The sequence below is a fragment of the Nicotiana tabacum genome, chromosome 20, assembly GCF_000715075.1.
Source record: "Nicotiana tabacum cultivar K326 chromosome 20, ASM71507v2, whole genome shotgun sequence".
Classification (NCBI taxonomy): Eukaryota; Viridiplantae; Streptophyta; class Magnoliopsida; order Solanales; family Solanaceae; genus Nicotiana; species Nicotiana tabacum.
Window position 1 is genome coordinate 127,699,371 of NC_134099.1, and position 23,328 is coordinate 127,722,698.

The 23,328-nt window shown below is 37.2% G+C and overlaps 1 protein-coding gene across 1 annotated transcript; it reads right to left on the reverse strand.

Annotated features, from left to right (window-relative positions):
- Positions 1-5,879: 5,879 nt before the first annotated feature.
- LOC107817572 (uncharacterized) lies at positions 5,880-14,191 on the reverse strand. Its single transcript, XM_016643419.2, has 2 exons — positions 6,794-14,191; positions 5,880-6,357 (listed from the first exon to the last, which is right to left on the reverse strand). The coding sequence occupies exon 1, from the start codon at positions 9,502-9,504 to the stop codon at positions 6,955-6,957; it is 2,550 nt and encodes an 849-aa protein (XP_016498905.1). The 5' UTR covers positions 9,505-14,191; the 3' UTR covers positions 5,880-6,357; positions 6,794-6,954.
- Between the last annotated feature and the right edge of the window lie 9,137 nt (positions 14,192-23,328).

Here is a 23,328-nt window from a genome sequence, read left to right on the forward strand (position 1 = left end):
GGGAAGGGTATATATGAATATGATGACCAATGCGCTAATATCACGTGCGACCCCTCTTCTGAGGAGTGATTGTTGGGTATTGCATTGAAGTGATCCATATTAATTATAAACTTAGGACCCCCTCCCTTTATTTGTTTTCATCTCTTCTTGTAAAACTATTCAATTTTTTTTATTTATAAATTTCTGCCCTCTCTACCTACCTTCGAAAGTTTTTCAACCTGATTGCAATGTTATATGCAAATCCTTATTTGAGCCTTGATTGTTTACTTGTAAAGTCACAATTGTAACATGGCCAGAACCACACTAGTGGATCTTGAGAGGTGCCTAACACCTTCCCCTCGGGATAATTTCTAGCCCTTACCCTAATCTCTGGTTTCTTCATCTCAAACCCTTCATAAAGTGTCCTAATGCCCTATAATCATTATGTGACGACTCTTCAACTTCTAAACCCAATTCTCGAAAGGGAATAGAGTTGTCCTCCCAATGTCGTATACCCGATTTCTGACCCCACGGTTAGAGAAAAAGGGGCGTCGACAGTGGACTCCTATGCAATCGTCTTGAACTTAGAAAAAAAATTAGCTTATGAAAATATCGTAGTTGCTTTAGGCATGATTAATAATAATCATCGTGTTTATAGGTACGTATCCCATGGCATAATCATGATATGTAATTCCCAATTCGAGTGTGCATTTCACGTGGCCTGACCATAACTTCAAATAATAATTAAAATAAACATGTTGTAAATCGCGGGTGCGTTTTACGTGGTGCGATTCGCAATATGTACAAAAATAAACGAGTGTGCGACATCGTGACTTGTTCAAACAAATTCCATAAAAACTAAAAGCGGTTGATTGAATAATTGAAAGCGGTTAGAAGTTAAAAATGCACAGTAGGTTTAAAAAATATAATAAATCAGATAATGATGCCAAAGATTAATAGTTGAGCAACATGGAACTCGGGAGTGCCTCACACCTTCTTCCGGGTTAACAGAATTCCTTACACGGTCTTCTGTGTTCGCATACCATAAATAAGAGTCAATTTTCTCGATTTGAGATTTAAAATAAACCGGTGACTTGGAACACCATAAACTATTCTAAGTGACGACTCTGAATATAAATAACTAATCCCATTTCGAATAATGTCATTTTAATTGAAAAAACTCCCTATTCCCTCGGTAAAAAGGAAGTGCGGCAATGACTTATCATCTAAAAGATTATTTTGACTCGTAAATCTTTTACTATACAAACTTGTTTAGTCAAGCTTATAAAAGCCAAAAATATTTTATTTTTAAATTTTAAACAAAGCAGTTTGGCTTTTACTTTTTCTCTTTTTCTTTGTTATAAAGAAGAAGAACTTGAAATTAGAAAAATAAATACCAAACCTAAATAAAGTTCATTCTTTCACTTGCAAATATTAATAGCATGTCTAGTCGCGCTTCTAAAATTAGTTTATTTTTGAAAATTATTTTTTCAAAAGTGTTTTTCAAAAAAGTATTTTTGGTAAGAAGCCGTTTGTATTTGCCTAATCTTTTTGAAAAATACTATTGAGCAACAATTAGTGTTTGATCAAGTTTTTAAAAAAGTGATTCTAAGTGTATTTTTTTTCAAAACTGCTTTTCAAAAAAGTACTTTTGAAAGAAATTACTTTTTTCCGATTCTACTCAAAAGTACTTCTTTTTTCCTTCTAAAAGCTTGGCCAAACCACTTAATTCTGGAAAAAGTACTTTTGACCATAAAAAAAATACCGTTGGCCAAAAGAAGCGTGGCCAAACAGGCTATAATACTCCTTCGTCTCAATTTATGTTGCACAATTTGTCTTGACATAGAATTTAAGAAAGAGAAAAAGACTTTTGAAACTTGAAGTCTAAAATAAGTTTTATGTTATAAATAGAATTTTATTTATGGTGAATGTCTATATTCAGAGAGATTCTAGGGTTTATACTTGGTGGCTAAGTCAGTCTCTCCCTATAAATAGAGGGTTCTATTCCAATGTAATTCATCCCAAAATTAATAAGAATTATCTCCCTACTTTTCTATGCAATACTCTTCTTCTTCTTTTATTGTTTTATAACACGTTATCAGTACGAGACTCTAACCTATTGAGTAGAAGCTTTGGGATTGAGCATAATGATTGTCAATTGTTCCATGAACTTCCTTCATGATTAAATTCAGGATTTAAGGTAAGTATTTTACTTTTCTCTTTCAAATTCTTGACATTCTATAATTTGATTTTAAATACAAGAAAAGACAATAAATTGTGATCGTAACTCTAATGGAGTTTGAAAGAAATTATAACCACCCAAAGTGGTAAAATTTCTATGCCATGCCATGATCAAATTCATGTATGATTGTGGGCAAAGAATTAAATACCTGTCCCATTGAATTTGCTCCATTCTCATTCCCTTAAGAGAATGTGATAGCAGTATGTAATAAGTCTGAAAGAAGACAAAATTATTACTATAAATGTATCAATGAATGTAGACGTGGCAATAGACGAAATTATAATCGTCATTATTGTGACAATGAGAACAATAAGGATTCTCAAAAGAATCCTTCACTATGTGAAAGTAATATTTGTCATTGATTTGACATGAGATTTTGTAAAGCACATATAGATGATTATGGTCCATTCATGATGTGAATGTGACAATATGTGATTTATGAATATATATTCATTCTTGGAAGAATATGAGTGTGCTAGTGGTATATACCACACTCAACTCTAGATGGAGGTTTGAGAGGAAATAAGATTATTATGACATGAATGGTCATTGGTCACGTACCTACTGTACGCCAAAATATTTTGGCAATGTGATTATTTAAAGACAACGGTAATGCAAGAAACAGATCTTGCATATAATTTTGACCATAACCATAATGGTATAACTTTCTCTTTAAAAGAGATATTCACCATATGAATGTTGATGAATATGTGGTAGCACCAAATTAATTGAGAGCTTTGGAAGAGCCAATTATTATTATTTTGAAGGAATACAATTGATTGTCATGTCAACTTATTGTGTTGTTGTAAGTCTCAAAGAAACTTATTCAGTTTCCAAAGTATACGCGAAAGCGATCGATTATATTGAGACTATAAATAAAGGAAAGATTTAATATCTTCTATTACAACAACTTATAGCGGGGTAATATATATGTGAGGAGCTTCCCGCTTTATTCTCCAATTTGTACTACATAAATAAAAGAATGCAACAATAAAGTAGAAGTTTATTGATATAAAAACCCATATCATAATAAACTTGAAGTTTATTGATAATTGCACGCGTCATGGTATAAACCTGAAGTTTATCAATTTTGATAATTTATTCAGTTGGCATAATTGATTTAGCCATGATGTGCAAAAATAATAGAGAATTCACATGGGCAAATATTAAAGAACTAGAAAGTTCTTTACGAATTCTCTTATATTGCATGTTCTCATTAATTAAATTGACCAACTAAAATTGGGATTGAATCCCATGAATGCTGGAAATATCAAAGGTGAATATGGGCCCATTCACCTGCCATGTCTACCACGCAAGATGCATCTATGAGATGGTTACATGTATAATTATTATTAACTCGCAACATGGTGTTTTGCGAGGTAACTTGCTCAATAATTTAATTTCGAGCATAATTTCCAGATTTTCTATTCAAGAAGTTCATCTTGATAAGTTGGTTTACATCATAGTTGGTTTAACAAAATAATTTATAGAGTGCCTCCACTTAATAGCTTAACTATTGCTTATGAGAACAAAGTTATCTATATTAGTTTGATATAGGTTATATACGAAAGTATATTACATTCTCCCATCACAAGTGCTTCAGGGTCAGAAACCAAATAATTCCATCGTATTATTATTAATGTGCAGTGTGTATTTTGATTAGCACCATAACGCACAAAGATTGATTTTCAAAGTTGAGGAAAACAAGTTAGTTTTTTCAACATGAGGGGGAGAGACGATAAACAGTTGAGAAAAAGTTATGTGGAATGAATTATCATTTGTATATCTAGATCCTCAAATATGATAATATGAACTTGAAGTTCATAAAAAGATAATTCATCTGCAATATATTGCAAAGTATGCTAGACGCATTTGCTGACCCAAAGAAAGTAACTATATTCTCATTGCAAATGCTCCTATTAAGTCCTAGAAGGACAAAGTCTATGGTACGCTTAAACCATATAGACAAATCGGTTTCAAATAAACTTCTTGATAAAGAAGATGAGCAAATAATCAAAATGATCATAATAAAGGAGGCAAGTGATCTAGAAGATCACATGACATAACACTTCATAAAATCTCATGAGAGATTTAGGTACCTGAATATATGAATGAAGAGATCTCTATGTTAAGTCTTTATGAAAAAATATTGGAACCTATATAAAATGTTTGTCGACGACATCTATCATAGCGCTAAATATAGATGAGGATCTTAAGTCTATCGAATATAGACACAAAAGTATTGGCCAAATGGAAGAGACACAATTCAAGTAGAATTGATTCCATATGAAAGACACATAGTTTTGGACATGTAGTTCAAACACTTGAAAGTATAAACTATAAAGTCAATGATGTATGCAATTACGTTTATCAATCTTATATGTCTAGCATGACATGAAAACTTGATATGCATCTAAATTCTATTTATATGGCTTATATGACAATCCTTGAAGGATTTTAATCGCTTAAAGCATATACAATTCTTGGTCCTGAAGTACCATATCCTAAGTGCAATTTGTGCACAAAAGTATCTTGCTATAACTATAAGCATGATAGTATCATAGCAAGAGTCTTTACCCCTATGTGAAGATATTGAAATGACGATTCCAACAAGATTAGATGAAGACAATACATCTATCAGGGATGATGATTTCAAGGTGAAACAAATTCGTTGAAGTTAATATGGCTGATTTGTTTATCAAATCTCTACCAACGATATTTTGAAGATGGTGCACAGGATTGGGATGCGAAGGCTCAAGGATGTGAATTGATGCTCTCATCAGAGGGAGTTAATGCGCGTTGTACGCTTTTTTCTTTACAAGGTTTTGTCCCACTGGGTTTTCCTTGCAAGGTTTTTAACGAGGCAACCAAAAGGCGTATTATTAGATATGTGTACTCTTTTTCCTTCTCTAGAATTTTTTTCCCGCTGGGTTTTATTTAGTTAAGGTTTTAACGAGGCACATTATTTGCTGAATAGACATTCAAGGGGGAGTGTTATAAATAGAATTTTATTTATGGTGAATGTCTGTATTTAGAGAGATTCTAGGGTTCATACTTGGTGGCTAAGTCAGCCTCTCCCTATAAATAGAGGGTTCTATTCCATTGTAATTCATTCCAAAATTAATAAGAATTCTCTCTCCCTACTTTTCTCTGCAATACTCTTCTTCTTCTTTTATTGTTTTATAACATTTTAGATATTTTGAAACTATAAATGATCTCATTAAAGGTATAATGAGAAATTTAAAGTTACATTATTTTTAAATATAGAAAGGTAATATTCATTTTGGAATAGATTCAAAGAAAAAAGTGCAACATAAATTTGGATAGAGGGATTAGGTCATCTAATCTTGCAAAACTGCAGTTTCACAAAATTGGTGGGTTCCAGACAGAAATATCAGTGCAGAATAACTGTTTAATTGGTTCTCAAGAAGCTTGAGAAACAGCTCCAGGTATGCTCTATCTGACTATCTTAATTATCTGTCCCTTCAGGGGAAGTTGCAAAACCAACTTTCTCTATCTCTGACATTTTTATAAAGGATTAACTCAGTAAAAGTTAATCTTTTCTTTCAATCATGAACTCTTCCCAAAAGTAAGAAAAAACAAGTGGAAGAGTAAACAGTAAGAATTACATACTTTAACTTCTAGCTCACGATCAACGTTTTCTTTTTGCAATATATGTACTCTATTATTAGTCTATTGCATAAATATGGTAATTTGCAGTACAAGAGGAGAAACGCCACAACAGCTAATGTAAAGGGTGAAAACACACAAAGTTTAGGTACTTCCTAATTCAAGATCAATCACTTGGCCTAAAGTAATAAAAGGAAAACAGTTATTCATAAGTGGCTTTTCTTTGGCTAAAGATGTAGAAACTTGTTGCATGGTTGGCCTAAGTTGTGGACTGGGATGAAGACATGTCAATGCTATCTTTGTGATGTTGATCAATTCTTCAACCACTCTAAACGGAGGTGATGGCCGTTGATCAATGAAATCCTTTAACAATATGTCAAGGCCGGTTTTTGATGATATAGCCTGAGCAATATCGGCTGGATGCCTACCTAAAATCACTTCCAATGATAGCACTCCAAAACTGTAGGTATCACAACTTTCATCTACCTCCATAGTGTAAGCAAGCTCTGTATATACATGCGAATCAAGAAGAAAAGGAATATTCAGAGGCACAATTTCCATAACGAAGAGAAGCCGAGCAGAACACGACATAATGAAAATGACATAAAACTCAAAAGCAAATGGTTTACTGTGACACCCTAGGTAAATCCCACATCGACAAAACACGGGAGAGATGCTAAGTATATAAGTAAATAGGCCTTAGACTCTAGTGACGCATTTTAAACCCGTGCGGGCCTAAGCCCAAAGTGGACAATATTACTAGTGGATTGAATGAAAAACATTAAGAACATTATCTCAAGGAGAATGTTTTTTGTCATATACATTTTGACTTGCACTACAAATGGAACATACTGCTTAATTTTCTAGTAATTGTGATTCTTGAAATTCATGAATATAATATATACATAGGGGTTAGTCTAAACTTAAATATATAGAGCATACCTGGAGCAACATATCCAAAAGTCCCAGCAAATGAAGTCCAATTAGAGGAGTTAGGCCTTAAGAGTTTTGCTGTACCAAAATCAGAAAGATGGGGCCTGTCTTCGCAATCTAACAAAACATTCTTACTGGATATATCCCTGTGAAGAATAGGAGGTGAACACTCATGATGCATTTGCTATTCCTTTGACAATGTCCATCCTCTTAATCCAATCTAACTCTGTCGCTTTGACATCATTTCTTAGTCTCTCTGACAAGCTTCCTCCTTCCAAGAACTCGTAAACCAAGAAAGAATGTTTTGCATGTGAACAAAATCCATAAAGCTTTACAATATTACGATGGCGGATTAACAACAATGTTTTTGTTTCATTTTTAAAGCCTTTCAAGCTGTCCAATTCACCATCATCTAAAGGATGAAATTTTTTCACCGCGACCACTTGCTCGCTTGGTAACTCGACCCTGAAGACACTTCCATGTCCTCCTTTTCCTATGCAATATTTGCTGTTAAAGCCCTCTGTTGCTGCAATGATGTTCTCATATGTCATCTTCCCATCGAAGCTCCAAATGGAAAAGAGATCCTTTGTTTGTTCTCTTTGCTCAACTTGATTTTTCCTTTTCCAGGATGTGGTAAAAAGAAGATAAATGATCACCATCAAAAGAAGAACACCACCCAAACTAAAAAGCATCGTCGAGATTTTTATTCTTTTGTTGGTGATTACAGATGAAGAGCAAGGTTTCAATCCAATGAGGTGGCCACACAAGCCTTTGTTGTCTCTTAGTTCTTCAAGCGACGCATTCTGAAAAGCTAAGATATTAGGAACAGGGCCGACCAATTGATTATTAGATATATCAACAAACCTCAAACTAAGACACTGATCCAAACTTGATGGGATCGAACCAAACAACTTATTATGCGAAAGATTCATTAGCTCCAAGCTTTGTAATCGTTCCAGTTGCCATGGCATCTCACCATTAAGCATGTTATGACTAAGATCCATATTTTGTAAGAAGCGCAAGTTCCCCAAGTGTGAAGGAATACTTGCTTCCAACATGTTTTTGCTTAAATTCAAGCTCAATAGCTGCACATTGTTTCCAATTTCTTGTGGAATTATGCCACTGAGATGATTTGCCGCCAAGCTAAGTTTTGCAAGCAAAGAAAGCTTCCCAAGTTCTGATGGAATACCATCAGAAAGTTCGTTACCAGACAAATCAAGCTCAAAAAGTAGCTTTAGGCTATCCAAGCTTCTAGGGACCTTGCCAGTGAAATTGTTAGAGGAGAGATCAAGCACCTGTAAATAAGATGCATTTCCAATCTCAAATGGAATAGATCCAGATAAATTGTTGTTTGACATCTTCAAACAGGTTACTTTACCACAAAGTCCCCATTGTGATGATAGCTCTCCATGCAACTCATTGTGACTTAAATCAATGTAGTCTAGATTCGGATATACACCGAAAGCTTCTGATATTTTTCCTGATAGTTTATTGTTTTCGAGTCTGTCCCTGGATAACTTGGAACAATTTCTCAAGCTTCTTGGGATGCTACCGATTAAACGATTATTTTGCACTGATATTTCTGTCAGGAATCCACCAAGACAAACATTATGAGGCAAATGACCAGAGAGATAGTTATCGGCTATGTGAAACATCTCCCAGTTGGTAATGTTTTCCAACTCTAGTGGAAGGGGTCCATTGAGTTTATTACTGAACAATCTCATATCAACAAGAGATTTTAAGTTCCCAAAGCTTGGAGGAATGGGACCATACAATCCATTTTGACATAAATACAATGTCTTTAGCTTAGTCAAGTTTCCAATGGATGAAGGAATCGGCCCTGAAAGCCTGTTTTCACAAAAGGATAAAAAGAGCAGGTTGCCTAAGTCTCCAATTGATGTTGGTCTTTCACCTGTGAGACTGTTTTTGGACAAAGTCAAAGAGTACAACTTACTCAAATTTCCAATAGAACTTGATATTTGACCCGTAAGATTGTTCCATCCCAAATCAACATCCATCAAATGTGTCAAAGACCAAATCTCCTGAGGGACGGGTCCTGAAAGTGTGTTGCTATGAAGATACAAGGACTTCAAGTTGGTCAAGTTACCAAAAGAAGTGGGAATAGAGCCAGCAAATATGTTTTTTGACAGAAAGAGATCTTTTAAGGAATTCAACATCCCTATTTCTCGTGGAATATGCCCAGAGAATTTGTTGTAATCAAGGTATAAAAAACTCAAACTTCTCAACAACCTTATTTCAGGTGGAACCATTCCTGAAAAATCATTGTAGCCTAAGTCAAGGTAACTCAACCTTGAAAGATTGAATATGTTGGTGGAAAGAGTACCATAGAGTGAGTTATTGGGTAGGCTTGATCTGATGAGATAGGAGAAGGATGAAAAATCAAGAGAGTGAAGGGTACCCTTTATGCTATAATTTGACATATTCATCTCAGTAACTCTTCCAAGGTTGTCGCAACGAATGCAGTCCCAATGGCAAGGACTTGTGCTTGTATTCATCCAAGAAGAAAGAAGTAATTGGCTTTCACTTTCAAGGCTGGCCTTCCATGTTAAGAGGGCAAGTACATTTGCAGTGGAAGAGGTTTCAGAAGTATTAAAAATGTATTTGGCAGAAACAAATGGAAACGCAGTGATGATCAAGATAACTAGCATATATAGGGAAGGAATAGGATTCCATATTGGCTTATCTACTGGGACGCTCATTTGTATTAAACAAGAAAATGTATTCAACCAGTACAAGCTTTTCAGTATAGCAGTTTGCTGGATCACATGAGTAATTACTGTATTTATAAGAAAATAAACTCAGCTTTGGTAATATTTCTTTTTCTAGTTTCAGACTTCTTCTTACAAGATAAGACTTAGTTTTTTTACAAGTCAAAAGATCCTTCAGACTATAAATAATTCTTTTCACCTTTTGATTCTTCATTTCTGATTTTTTTCTGAAAAGTTAGTCGTTATAGATAATGTATTGACTCCTTCTCAAAAAATAATGTATTGGCCTCTAACTTGATGACAAAAACAAAGAGAGAAAAGGTTAAGATAGAGAAGAGGAAACAATGATAGTGATCAAGTAAAAAAGGGACGCCTCAAAAGAAAAGCAAAAGCATTTCCATGGGAAAAATATATATGTTTTTTTTTTTTGATAAGATAATGGTATATATGTTGGTAGTCTTTCTTCCCAAAACAAACATCTTTTTTGATAAAAAGTACTAAAGTATTGATTAAGAGTGAAAAAGAAACTAGATATTTAATATTGATATAGTGCAAGTATATTTGTAGAAATTGTTGCTGTGGAGTATCCAGTCAGAATTTCTTTTGATCTACTGGAATCAATAGAGCAAAGCAAACTAAAACATAAAACAGTTATATTATAACTTATGTGGACAACAAGTATATAACTATATATAAAGAAAAATTAAGATGGCAAAGACAAACAGTGGAAGAAACAACATATCAAGATTTTTACATGAAAAATATCTTCAAAACTGTCCAATTTAGGCAAATTTTCTGTCTAAACAATGTATTGTAACTCTTGAAATGCCTATGGACTAGCCATTCAAGCACAGAAACCACCATCAATCACCATGACTTTCGAAAAGGAGTTCGACAGTTATTTAAAAGCGCCTAAATTTTTTCCTTAATTTTCCAAAATGTACGATGGCTAGTAAGAAAATAATGAACTAAACAAAGGCAAACGAAAACATCAACCAAAACATCTAAAACGGATCCAATAGCAGAGATGTCAACCAAGAGATGCCTGCTTTAAGCCACTTCTGATATATTATTAAGAAAGTAGAACAGTGTATTGCCTCAAAGTGTAACACCATGCCCTTATTTTAATGTTCCACTAATTGTCCGTTTTCATTATTTTAATGTCTCATGGTTTAGTAGTTGTTAATGGTACTAAAAGGTAGTGACATATAGTGTAATTGGTAATATGATATAGCTGCTATCTGTTCCAATATGGTTGTTGCTGGTAACTTTATTGTTTAGGAAAGATTGTTGGTATTTAAGCACTCAGAAATGGACTTTTTGTGTTCACAACTGTGTTGTGTTACAATGTATTTTGCCCCATGTATTCTCCACCTTCTGGAAGCTATTAATATTATAGCATAGATTATTATACTTTCTAACAAGTTAGCTAACTACATAATCAACCAGGTTCACGCGTTTAATACGTATCTTACATGAACTTGTTTAGTACCAATCTTGAAAAGCAGAATCATCACTAGGGCAATAAACGAGTGAAAAATTCAAAGGTCGATGTCCAATAATTTGATCCAGAAAAGTACTAACGATTTCAAAATAAACAAAGAAAAGCCACTTACCAATCCATCACCTATAGTAAATTTATGAAAAAAACCCAGATCGACTTTTTCCAAAAGCAAACTGTATACGGTCAAAATCAGGTATGCCTGATTTTCCGGGCTCGAGAAGTCGCTTCAAGCCCAAGTTCAGGTAAGATCGAGTTCGAGCTCGATGGACCAAACTCGAACTCGAAGACAGAATGCTGTGCCAGAGGATCGAAGTGTTCGAGAAATATCGGAGCCAAGTATAACCAACTCTGAAATAGTGCCGTTATGAGTTTGTTACATAAGGACAAGATTCTCGCCACGTCCCCAAGATCATGGCGTAAATTTCGGAATTAATTTGTACGAATTAGTACAAATCCGTATTAGGCGGTTATACAGCTGTCCCAATAAGATTTTTTTACTGTAAATGGAAATGTACCTTATTTAGGGCTCCCCTCCTATATAAAAGGGACCCCAATCATTTGTAAGAATAATCTAATCATCGGCAAATAATATATTATCTTACTTTCTCGCTCATTGTTCATCAGAGTTGTACTTTAACTGTATCATTCTTGCTTTCTTGTTCTAGACCATCTCGAGGTCACTAGGCTCGAGGTCGAGACTGACCTATCTACTGGTTTGATCTTACTTATTTTCTTCCTCTATACTTCATATTGCTTGATTATTAATTGGTATTGAACTAGATCACATATCTTTAAAACCACAAATCAAATTTAATTGTTACTCGTAATTTCGGAGTAAACACAAACCATAACAATCAGCAGAAACCCCTCATTCCAAAAAAATAAAAATGAAAGCTTGATTTGGATCTATAGCAAAAAACCCCAGAACCCAGTTTAGGCACAAACAAAATTCTGAATTGATTAAAGGGGGTGAATAGCTTGATTAAAGTTCAACTTGAGTTTCTGTATAAACACATGCAGGTATATACACTCATAATTCTCTCTGGTAAGTAGATGGAAAGTAAGTGAAACTTCACACCTGGGTATAGCGATTCCTAAATGCAACGTTCACTTAGGTCCGACGAACCCAATGCAAGAAGCTCCCAATTCTTTTCCGAAATGCGTTGTTCACTGATTTGCCAACTATTAGGGCTGGTGATCGATTTGGAGAAAGTATTGTTCCCTTATTGGTGTTCTTCGTTTTGGACGAATCATATCAACGGCACGTGGTGTTCCCTTCATTTTTATCTCGCCTCTTTGGCAAAATTTTTAAAATTATTTTGGTGAAAAATAATTTGTGTTTGACTAATTAATTTACAAAATATTTTTGAACAATAATTAGTAGTTGACCAAGTTTTTAAAATTTTATTTTCCTTCTTTGTATGTCTAAACTATGCCATTACATAAATAATTATTTAAAATTTATTGTTGTCTCTATATCAATGTATATCACAATAAAAATATATTGTTTGCATATTGCAATGTATAACACATCAATAATATGTATCCCAAAATACTATCACAAGTTTAGATATGCAAACAACAACAATTACAACAACAAACAACAACAACAAATTCAGTAAAATCCCACAAGTGAGGTCTAGGAAGGTAAAATATATGCAAACCTTACCCCTACCTTATGACGGTAATAAAGAAGTTATTTTCGAAAGACCCTCGGCTCCATATTTAGACATATAAAGAAAGAAAATAAAATTTTAATATACACAAAGAAGGAAAAAAATTGTGATATACATATTATTATTGTGATATACATTTATAGGGATCCTAACATACAAAGGATAAAGGGATTAAAAATTTGCTTTATCAAAGGGCGTATAAATTGACTAGGACATTATGTAACAATATCAATTGATTATATATAAATTGAAAATTCATAAACTAAGAACTGTAATTAATGATGTATACGGTCGAAATCGTGTATGCCCGATTTCGTAGGCTCGAGGAGTCGCTTCGAGAATAGGTTCAAAACAGATTTGGAGCCCGATGGCGGAGTACAAAACTTGAAGATCGAAGTGCACGATGAACACCGAGGCCGAGTACGACCAACCTTGAGATAATACCGTTATGGTTTGATAACAGAAAGAGCAAGATTCCCGCAACGACCATAAGATCACGGCGTAAATTCTAGAGCAGATTTGTCCTTGGCGGTTAGACAGCTTTCCAATAAGATTCCCTACTATAATTAGAAGTGTACCATATTTAGGAAAGTAAATTATGTGTTTCGAGGCCTTTAAAACCTTATTTTGTCTCACCTCGATTTGTGTGCACAGTCCGGGCGCGTTTCTGGAAAGCTTTTATGTGAGAACTAAGTAAAATATGGCAATTGGCTTTTAAATTAATTAAAGTTAACTTTGGTCAATATTCTTGGTAAACGGACCCGGACCCGCGATCCGACGGTTTCGTAGGGTCCGTAGTAGAATATGGGACTTGGGCGTACGCCTGGAATCGAATTCCGAGGTCCTAAGCCCAAGAAATGATTTTTATAAAGAAATTGTTGAACTAAAATTACAAGAGTTTTTGGAAATGAAAAGCCGTTTGAAATTGATGGTATCAGACCCGTATTTTGGTTCCGGAGCCAGGTACATGTTTTATATAATAACTAACTTGAATTTGTGAAGTTTGGTAAGAATCGGAGTTCGTTTAGTATAAATCAAACCTTTATTTGAGAAATTGAAAATTTTGATGTTTTTGAGTGATTTCATGAATTTGAGGCTTAATTCATAGTTGTTGATGTTATTTTGACGATTTGATCACACGAGCAAGTCCGTATGATATTTTTGGACTTGTGTGCATGTTTGATTTGGAGCAGGGCTCGGGTGAGTTTTGGATAGGCCGTGGAGTGAAATTGGACTTAGAAAAACTGCTGGTGTATTGCAGGTCTGCAGGCTTCGCAATTGCGAAGCCTGGCTCGCATTTGCGACTAACCATCGCATTTGCGATGACTGGGCAGGGGGCGGGGCGACCTTCGCATTTGCGAAGCTCCAGTCGCAAAAGCGACTCCATCAGTGTTCGGAATTGCGAACAGTCGTTCGCATTTGCGAAGTTAATATGGCAGGCCTTCATTCACAATTGCGAAGCCTTGGCTGCAATTGCGAGTTCGCATTTGCGAACATGACATCGCAAATGCGATAGCTGCACTTGTGTAAAATCATAACTTAGCTGAAATTTCTTCATTTTTCAAACTCTCTCAAACCCTAAGCTCTCTTGGGTGATTTCCAAAGAAAAGCTTTTCTCCAAATCAATTGTAAGATATTTCTAACTCACTTTCTTCAATCTATAACATCTTTTTACATGATTTCAATTCAAAATCAAGGGTTTTTCATGGGAAATTGGGTGATTTTGGGTAGAACTTAGGATTTTCAAATTTTGGGGATTTGGATCTCGATTTGAGGTCTGATTTCAAAACAAATTATATATTAGAGTTCGTAGGTGAATGGGTAATCGGGTTTTGGTTCGAACCTCGGGTTTTGACTATGTGGGCCTGGGGTCGATTTTTGACTTTTTGTGGAAATCTTTAGAAAACCTATTTTTCATGCATTAGAATTGATTCATTTAGCATTTATTGATGTCTTTAAGTAAATTGTGGCTAGATCCAAGCAATTTGGTGGTGGAAACAAGAGGTAAAGCGCTAGTTGAGGCTAGAATTGTATTCGTGGCATTGAGGTAAGTGTTTGGTCTAACCTTAGCTTGAGGGATTAGGAGTTGTATCTTATTTTCTATGTGTTAATTGTTGAGTACGACGTATAGGTGTGATGACGAGTATCTATACGTCGGTGTCAAGCATGCCCGTGAGTCTTATACTATGATTGATGTGACTCTGCTTCGTATTGTTCATGCTTTATATGATGATTTCTATTGTTGAACAAGGCTTGTGAAAGTATTATTGGTAATTGAACATTGTAGAGCGTTGGCTCAAGTTGAGAATTAAGTTGTGAAGTAATTGTGGAAAAGAGAAGAGGTTTATGATATTATCTCCCTTACCGGGATATTATTGCTCATGATATTGTTCCCTTGCCGGGATATTATTGATATGGTATTGTTCCCTTGCCGGGATTCTATTATGATATTATTGATTCCCTTGCCCAAATTGCTTTGTGATTGTTGCTTGGGTGAGGAAGAGTGTAAAGCACGAAGGGTGATGTCGAGCCACACGATGTACAATGCCATGCCATGATATGAGTGATAATGCACGAAGGATAATTCCGTGCCATGATTATGTGAGAGTAAAAGCACGAAGAGTGATGCCGTGCCGATTATATTGATTCTTATGGTGAGGACGAGAGTAAAAGCACGAAGGGTGATGCCGTGCACTTATGATTGATTTCCTTATTCTTGCTTAAAGTTGAATTTGTGTTCCGTATGCTTCTTTACTGAACTCCTGTTGGTACATGATATTCCCCGAGCATGTTTCCCCTCCCCGTCTTTAACTGCTAGTTCTGTCAGTATTACTTGTTGTATATGATATAACTACACAAGTTTATTTGGTAGTCTTGTCCTAGCCTCGTCACTACTTCGTCGAGGTTAGGCTAGGTACTTACCAACACATGGGGTCGGTTGTGCTGATACTACAATCTGCACTGTGTGTAGATCCCAGTGCTGCAGGTTTTGGACCACAGTGAGGTTGCTCCCTTCAGTCCAGTGGTGGAGACCCGAGGGCCGAGGTAGTCCTGCAGACGTCCACAGGCCTTGGTGTCTCCTTCTATCTTTCCATTATGTTATTTTATGTATTTCAGAGACAACTTTGTATTTATCTTTCAAACCACTATTTATAGTATTCGTAGATAGTCCGTGACATTGTGATACCAAATTTTGGGTAGAGTTGTATGTTGGATTCTACACTAGTATATGGATAAACTATTATTTTTGTCTTCCACATTTCTGTCTATTATAATTATTCCGCTGTTGATCACTATTATATTGAACTGTTAAAAAGGCTAAGTAAAAAGGTTAATGAATCTATAACACTCGGCTTGCCTAGATTTCATGAGTAGGCACCATCACGACTCCCGAGGGTGGAAAATTCGGATCGTGACAAGTTGGTATCAGAGCCCTAGGTTGCTTAGGTCTCACAATTCACGGACAAGCTTAGTAGAGTCTGAGGGATCGGTACAAAGACGTCTGTATTTATCCCCCAGAGGCTATAGAGTTAGGAAAAACTTCACATCTATTCTTTCCTGTCGTGCGACTTGATTTCTCAATGCTAATTGAACTTTCACTCTGTTCTTTTGAGATGGTGAGAATACATACCTCTTCATCAGCTGACCAACAGCCCGAGGCCCCAGTAGCAGCTCTTGCGAGGGGCAGAGGTCGAGGCCGTGCTAGGGCCCGAGGCAGAGGAAGGGCTCAGCCTAGAGCTCGAGCAACAACACCAACGACGGAGCCTCAGGTTGAGTTTATCGATGAGGTTCCAGCCTAGACAGTTCCATCAGGACCCGCTCAGGTCCTAGAGGGGTTCATCGCCACCCTGGTACTTCAGGATACTCTGGTCCGTCTAGTGGGCCTTATGGAGAGTATTACCCAGGTAGGCTTGCTTCCTGTAGCACCAGCCATCTCTTCGGCTGGAGGAGGAGCCCAGACTACTGCTGCTCGCACTCCGAAGCAGATGGCTCCCTAGTTTCAAAATCCAGCAGCTCAAATAGTTGGGGTAGATCAGCCTGGTATTGTGGCACAGACCGGTGAGGAGAGCAACTATGTCTTCTGATGTTTTGTGGAGGTTGGACAGGTTCACCAAGCTTTTCATTACTACCTATGGTAGTACATCGTCAGAGGATCCCCAAGACTATTTGGACAGCTGTCATGAGGTTTTACGGAACATGGGGATAGTGGAGACCAATGGGGTCGACTTTGCTGCTTTTCGTTTATCTGGATCCGCCAAGACTTATTGGAGAGATTATTGTTTGGCTAGACCAACTTGGTCACCGGCTTTGACTTGGGATCAGTTCTCTCAGCTATTTCTGGAGAAGTTTCTTCCTATCACTCAGAGGGAGAACTATCAGAGGCAGTTTGAGCATCTCCAGTAGGGTTCTATGACTGTTACTTAGTATGAGACCAGATTTATTAACTTGGGCCATCATGCTCTTCTTATACTTCCCACTGAGAGAGAGAGAGAGAGAGAGAGAGAGAGAGAGAGAGAGAGAGAGAGAGAGAGAGAGAGAGTGGGGAGGTTCATTGAGGGACTCGTTCAACCTATTAGATTGTAAATGGCTAAGGAGACGGGGAGCGAGATTTTTTTTCAGGATGTAGCCAATGTGGCCAGGAGAGTTGAGATGGTTGTATCACACGGGGGTGGTCAGGGGTCTGACAAGAGGCCTCGTCATTTAGGCAGATTCAGTGGTGCCTCATCTGGAGGTAGATATTCTTTGGTAGGGGCCATTCTTCCAGGCCATTTCATTCAGCACTTCAGGCTTCTCACAGTGCTCCAGGTGCCATGGTTCTCATATGCAGTATTCTGATCAGCAGTCCTAAAAATGCATCACTAGCTTCTATCAATTCACCGCTGCTCCAGAGTTTTTAGAGTGGTTATTGAAGCCGTCCGGGTCAGCAGTCTCAGCAGCCGAGGGCTTGTTATACTTGTGGCGATACAAGGCATATTGCAAGATTTTGACCTCGAGCACCGAGCAGCTCTCAGCATTAGGGCTCCCGCGCCATAGTTCAGGCACCGAGTATTCCACCGCCCGCTCAACTAGCTAGAGGTAGGGGTAGAGGTGCTAGAGGTGGAGGTAGAGGTATTAGAGGTGGAGGTCAGGCCGCTAGAGGTGGAGTCCAGCCAGCAGGAGGCCGTCCTAGAGATGTAGTTTAGAGTGGTGGGGCCCAGCCCCGATGTTATGCTCTTTCGGCCTGAGACTGAGGCTGAGGCTTCCGATGCAGTTATCACATGTACTGTTCTAGTTTGTAGTAGAGATGCTTCAATTCTATTTGATCCAGGATCTGCATACTCCTATGTGTCATCTTATTTTTCACCGTATTTGGTCATGCCTAGTAATTCCTTGAGTGCTCCTGTATATGTGTCTATACCGGTGGGTGATTCTATTGTGGTAGATCGTGTCCATCGTTCATGTATAGTTGTGATTGGGGGTCTTAAGACCTGAGTAGATATGTTACTATTGGATATGGTTGATTTTGATGTCATATTGGGGATGGACTGGTTATCACCTTACCACGCTATCTTGGGCTGTCATGCCAAGACTGTGACCTTAGCCTTGACGGTTTTACCTCGTTTAGAGTGGAGAGGGGCTCCTGATCATTCTACCCGTAGGGTTATCTCATATATGAAGGCTCGACGTATGGTGGATAAGGGATGTTTAGCCTATTTGGCGTATGTTCGTAATTCTAGTACTGAGGTTCCTTCTATGGATTCTGTGCCTATTGTTCGTGAGTTTCCTAAGGTATTTCCTTCGAACCTGTCGGGTATGCCACCCGACAGGGATATTGACTTCTGCATTGATTTGGCTCCAGGCTCTCAGCCCATTTCTATCCCACCATATCGTGTGGCCCGGCCTGAGTTAAAAGAATTGAAGGAGCAGTTGCAAGACTTGCTTGATAAAGGCTTTATTAGACCTAGTATCTTGCCTTGGGGTGCGCCGGTGTTGTTTGTCAAGAAGAAGGACAGATCGATGAGGATATGTATAGATTATCGGTAGTTGAAAAAGGTTACGATCAAGAACAAGTATCCATTGCCGAGGATTGATGATTTGTTTGATCAGCTTTAGGGTTCCAAGGTATTTTCGAAGATTGACTTGAGATCTGGTTACCATCAGTTGAGGATTAGGGCATCCGATGTCCCTAAGATAGCTTTCCGCACTCGGTACAAGCAATATGAGTTCTTGATGATGTCATTCGGATTGACAAATGCCCCAGCAGCTTTCATGAATTTGATGAACCGAGTGTTCAAGCCTTGCTTGGATTCATTCATGATAGTCTTCATTGATGATATTTTGATCTATTCCCGCAATTGGGAGGAGCATGAGCAACATCTGAGGGTTGTTCTTCAGACTTTGAGAGATAGTCAGTTGTATGCTAAGTTTTCGAAGTGTGAGTTTTGATTGGGATTAGTTGCTTTCTTGGGTCACGTTGCATCAGCAGAGGGTATTCAGGTGGATCCGAAGAAGATAGAGGCAGTCAAGGACTAGCCTAGACCCGCGACAGCTACAGAGATCTGAAGTTTCTTGTGTTTGGCAGGCTATTACCGTCGGTTTGTGGAGGGGTTTTCATCCATTGCAGCCCCGATAACCAGGTTGACCCATAAGGGTGCCCAGTTCAGGTGGTCGGACGAGTGTGAGGCGAGCTTTTAGAAGCTCAAGACAGCTTTGACTACGGCGCCGGTGTTGGTTTTGCCCACAAGTTCAGGGCCATATACAGTTTATTGTGATGTATCTCGTATTGGACTTGGTGCAGTGTTGATGTAGGATGGTAAGTTCATTGCTTATGCTTCACGACAGTTGAAGATTCATGAGAAGAATTATTCAGTTCATGATCTGGAGTTATCAGCCATTGTTCACGCGTTGAAGATATGGAGGCACTATTTGTATGGCATGTCATGTGTGGCGTTCACGGATCACAAGAGTCTACAGTATTTGTTCTAGCAGAAGGAGCTAAATTTGAGGTAGAGAAGGTGGTTGGAGCTATTGAAAGACTATGATATCACCATCTTATATCATCCGGGGAAGGCCAATATGGTGGCCGATGCTTTGGGTATAAAGTCAGCCAGTATGGGCAGTCTTGCGTATATTCCGGTCGGTGAGAGACCTCTTGCTTTGGATGTTCAGGCTTTGGCCAACCAATTCGTAAGGTTGGATGTTTCTGAGCCCAGCCGTGTGTTAGCTTGCATAGTTGCTCGTTCTTTATTATTTGAGCGTATCCGAGATCGGCAGTATGATGATCCTCATTTGTGTGTCCTTAGAGACACGGTGCAACACGTAGGTACCAAGCAGGTTGCATTGGGAGATGATGGAGTTTTGAGGATGCAGGGTGTCACACCTCCTTTTTTACCACCCGAGAGGGGGTATAAGAGAATTTTTTCAATTAAAGTGACATAAATTGAAATGGGATTATTTTATTTAAATCAGAGTCACCACTTGGGATAATTTATTTGGTGTCCCAAGTCACCGGTTTATTTTAAAATTCCAAATCAAGGAAATTTCGACTTTATTTTAAAAGTCTGCGAACCAGAAATTCTAAGTAAGGAATTCTGTTAACCTGGGAGAAGGTGTTAGACATTCTCGGGTTCCGTGGTTCTAGCACGGTCGCTTTAACTATTATCAATTGGCCTATTATCTGATAAATTATATATTTTGAAACCTATTGTGCATTTTATTCCTTTTACCGCTTTTAATTAATTATTTAACTATTTTTTAGGATTTATAGAATTATTTTTCTTGAACAAGTTACGATTGTCGTACACTTGCCGTTTTGGAGCATACCGCAAACCACGCTACATGAAATGCACCCACAATTCACGATATATTTATTTTTATTAATATTCAAAGTTGTTATGATCGGGTCACATGAAATGCACACCCGAATTTGGGACTATGTACCATGACTATGCCACGGGAACCATATCCATAGTCACGATAGTTAATTATGCGCCTAAAGCAAGATACGATTTTCATAATTGACTAACCGTCATACATGACCATAACCCCTTGATCTTAAAGAATCCAATGCCATGTTTTAAAGGCAATTAAAATTATTTACCCACAATGCAAATGAAAGTCAAAAGGCAGATTTATATATTCATATTTGACATGCTTAAGAGATTTACAGAAACACATTTTTATGAAGGATTCATTTGTATCAACCAATATGAATTAAATACCAACAGAGTTCTTCTAAACTAAAAGTTATATGAGGGACCTTTCATAATCTAATGGCTCTAAAGTAACAGTGAGATCAAATTGAACAATAAGTAAAATAATTCTTCAAAGGAGTTTAATTGCTAACTCATAGATCGTGAATGCTAAATAAAACTTCAAGGCACAATCATAGATTTTCCTTTTATAAAGAGACTTTGGAGTGGTCATAAACTCCACACGTCTTCTAAGCTCAAAAATCAATCGAAGATAGAATGATCTTCAAAGCAAATCACAAAAATGAGATTATAAAAATGGATAGGAGTTAGAATAAATACTAGAGTAAAGAGGATTACCTGTTCGAGCAAGAATTTCTTTAATAATGAATGAAAAAATCAACAATTACAAGATTAGCTCCAAAAATCTGAAAGAGAAACAACAACCAAACGTGAATCACACCTCGAGCGGGAGCCAACAAACAACTCGAAACGACCTCATTTCCAATAGACAACTTCAAACAAACTCCATTTCAATGATTCTCAGCTTCTTTTCGAAGTCAAATGCAAAAAAAAAATAATATTTTTTGTGCTTTTTCTTTGGATTCGAATAACAAACTAAAGCAAAATTGGAAAACCCTTTTTATTATTTCTTGTATATTGAAGAAGAAAAATAGAACAATAATCAAAATCTCTTCTGTTTTGGCATTTCGCCTTGGAATTCCAAAATGGGGAAAAGAAGATTTAGTGTTCACGTCGAGAAAATCAGAGGAGGGCCGATTTTTCTTAGGAAAATGAAGGGTCTAATTAAAAACGGTTATTATGGCTCTCCAATGGAGGAGTTGCTGGTCTTCGTTTTTCCTCGGTCTAAAAATCTGATGATGTTTTTTGATTTTTTGGGTTGAAGATGATGGTGAAGAAGGAATATGGGAGCTGGTTGTAGATCCGCCATTTTTCCTAGGTCTAAAAAAATGGGGACCTCTATCTGATAATGTGTGTTAGGTTATAGGTCTAGGTATTTTTTGTGAGGGGAAAAAGGGTCGGGCAGGCGGGTCGGGCAAGTGGGTTTGGGGCGAATTTAACTTGTTTTAGGCCTCTTGCGCCTTGGCCCAATTCAAAAATAAGACAACTTTCTTTTTCTCTTTTGTTCTTCTTTCTTTTTTTGATTTAAAACATCTAGTTAAATTAATTAAACAAGCTAAATAAAATCTTAAATTAGGCTCTACCTTAAATTATTTTGTAAAGTTAATTTTACTTATTTTTATTAATTTAACACTAATTAATTTAAAACTAAAAGCTAAAATGTGGACATGACTATTGTAGAAATTTTTTATGATTTTTGTTTAATGAATGCAATTAAATTATAAAATTAAATTCCTAAATGCAAATTAAACCTAAGATAGCATGAAATTAAAACATGACAATTTTTATGATTTTTCTATGATTTAAAAATGCATGAAATGCAACTAAATAAATAAAAAACTTCTAAAAATCAATTAAAATTATTTTTGGTCTATTTTTTAGGAGTTATTTTCATGTTGGGCAAAAATTAGGTGCTCACAGGCCCATTGCGGAATATCAACCCCACCGACGATCATATAAACGACATGATGTGGTTCTTCCTGTTGGCGTCCCTGTCCCTGAAATGGTTGTTGGATCGATCACCAAGGAACTCTCGAAGGCAGCCCTCGTTGAATACACGGGCTACCTCCTCCCTTAATTGTCTGCAATCCTCGGTTTTATGGCCATGCGTGCCATGACACTTGCACATCAAATTTGGGTTTCTTTGGGAAGGATCGGTTTGTATGGGTCTGGGACACCTAGTATGTTTGAACCTTCCGATTGCCAAGACAATACCTGATGCATCGACACTAAGTTATACTCCAATAACCGAGGCGCCTCTACCGGATCGACATGCTTATCAAAACCACTCTTGCTCATATGTCCCCGAGAATTTTGTCCTCGATCGTTCCTTCAATCATTCCAAGTAGGATTGCGCCCCGAGCCACTGTTTCTTCGATCTGCGATATATGGCTGATAACGTTCTCTGTTCGACCTTGTCTACCTATCGACGTCCCTCGGGGCTTTAATTGCTAACCTATTTAGATGAACTTAACTCGAAGGGGATCCTAGTTGGTCATCCTCGACCCTGATCTTTGATTGATATCGATTGTGCAAATCTGCCCAAGTTACGACTAGATACTCGACCAAATTTTGCTTCAACTGTCATGATGCTATTGAACTTTGCTCGTTCAACCCCTGGGTGAAAGCTTGAACGGCCCAATCATCTGTGACCAGAGGTAAATCCATAAGTTCCATTTGAAATCGGGGCACCAACTCCCTCAGCATTTCATTATCCCTTTGTCTTATCTTGAAAACGTCCGATTTTCTTGTTGCGACCTATATGGACTCGGCATTCGCCTTCACAAAAGAATTTTCTAACATGGAAAATGAATCGATGGAG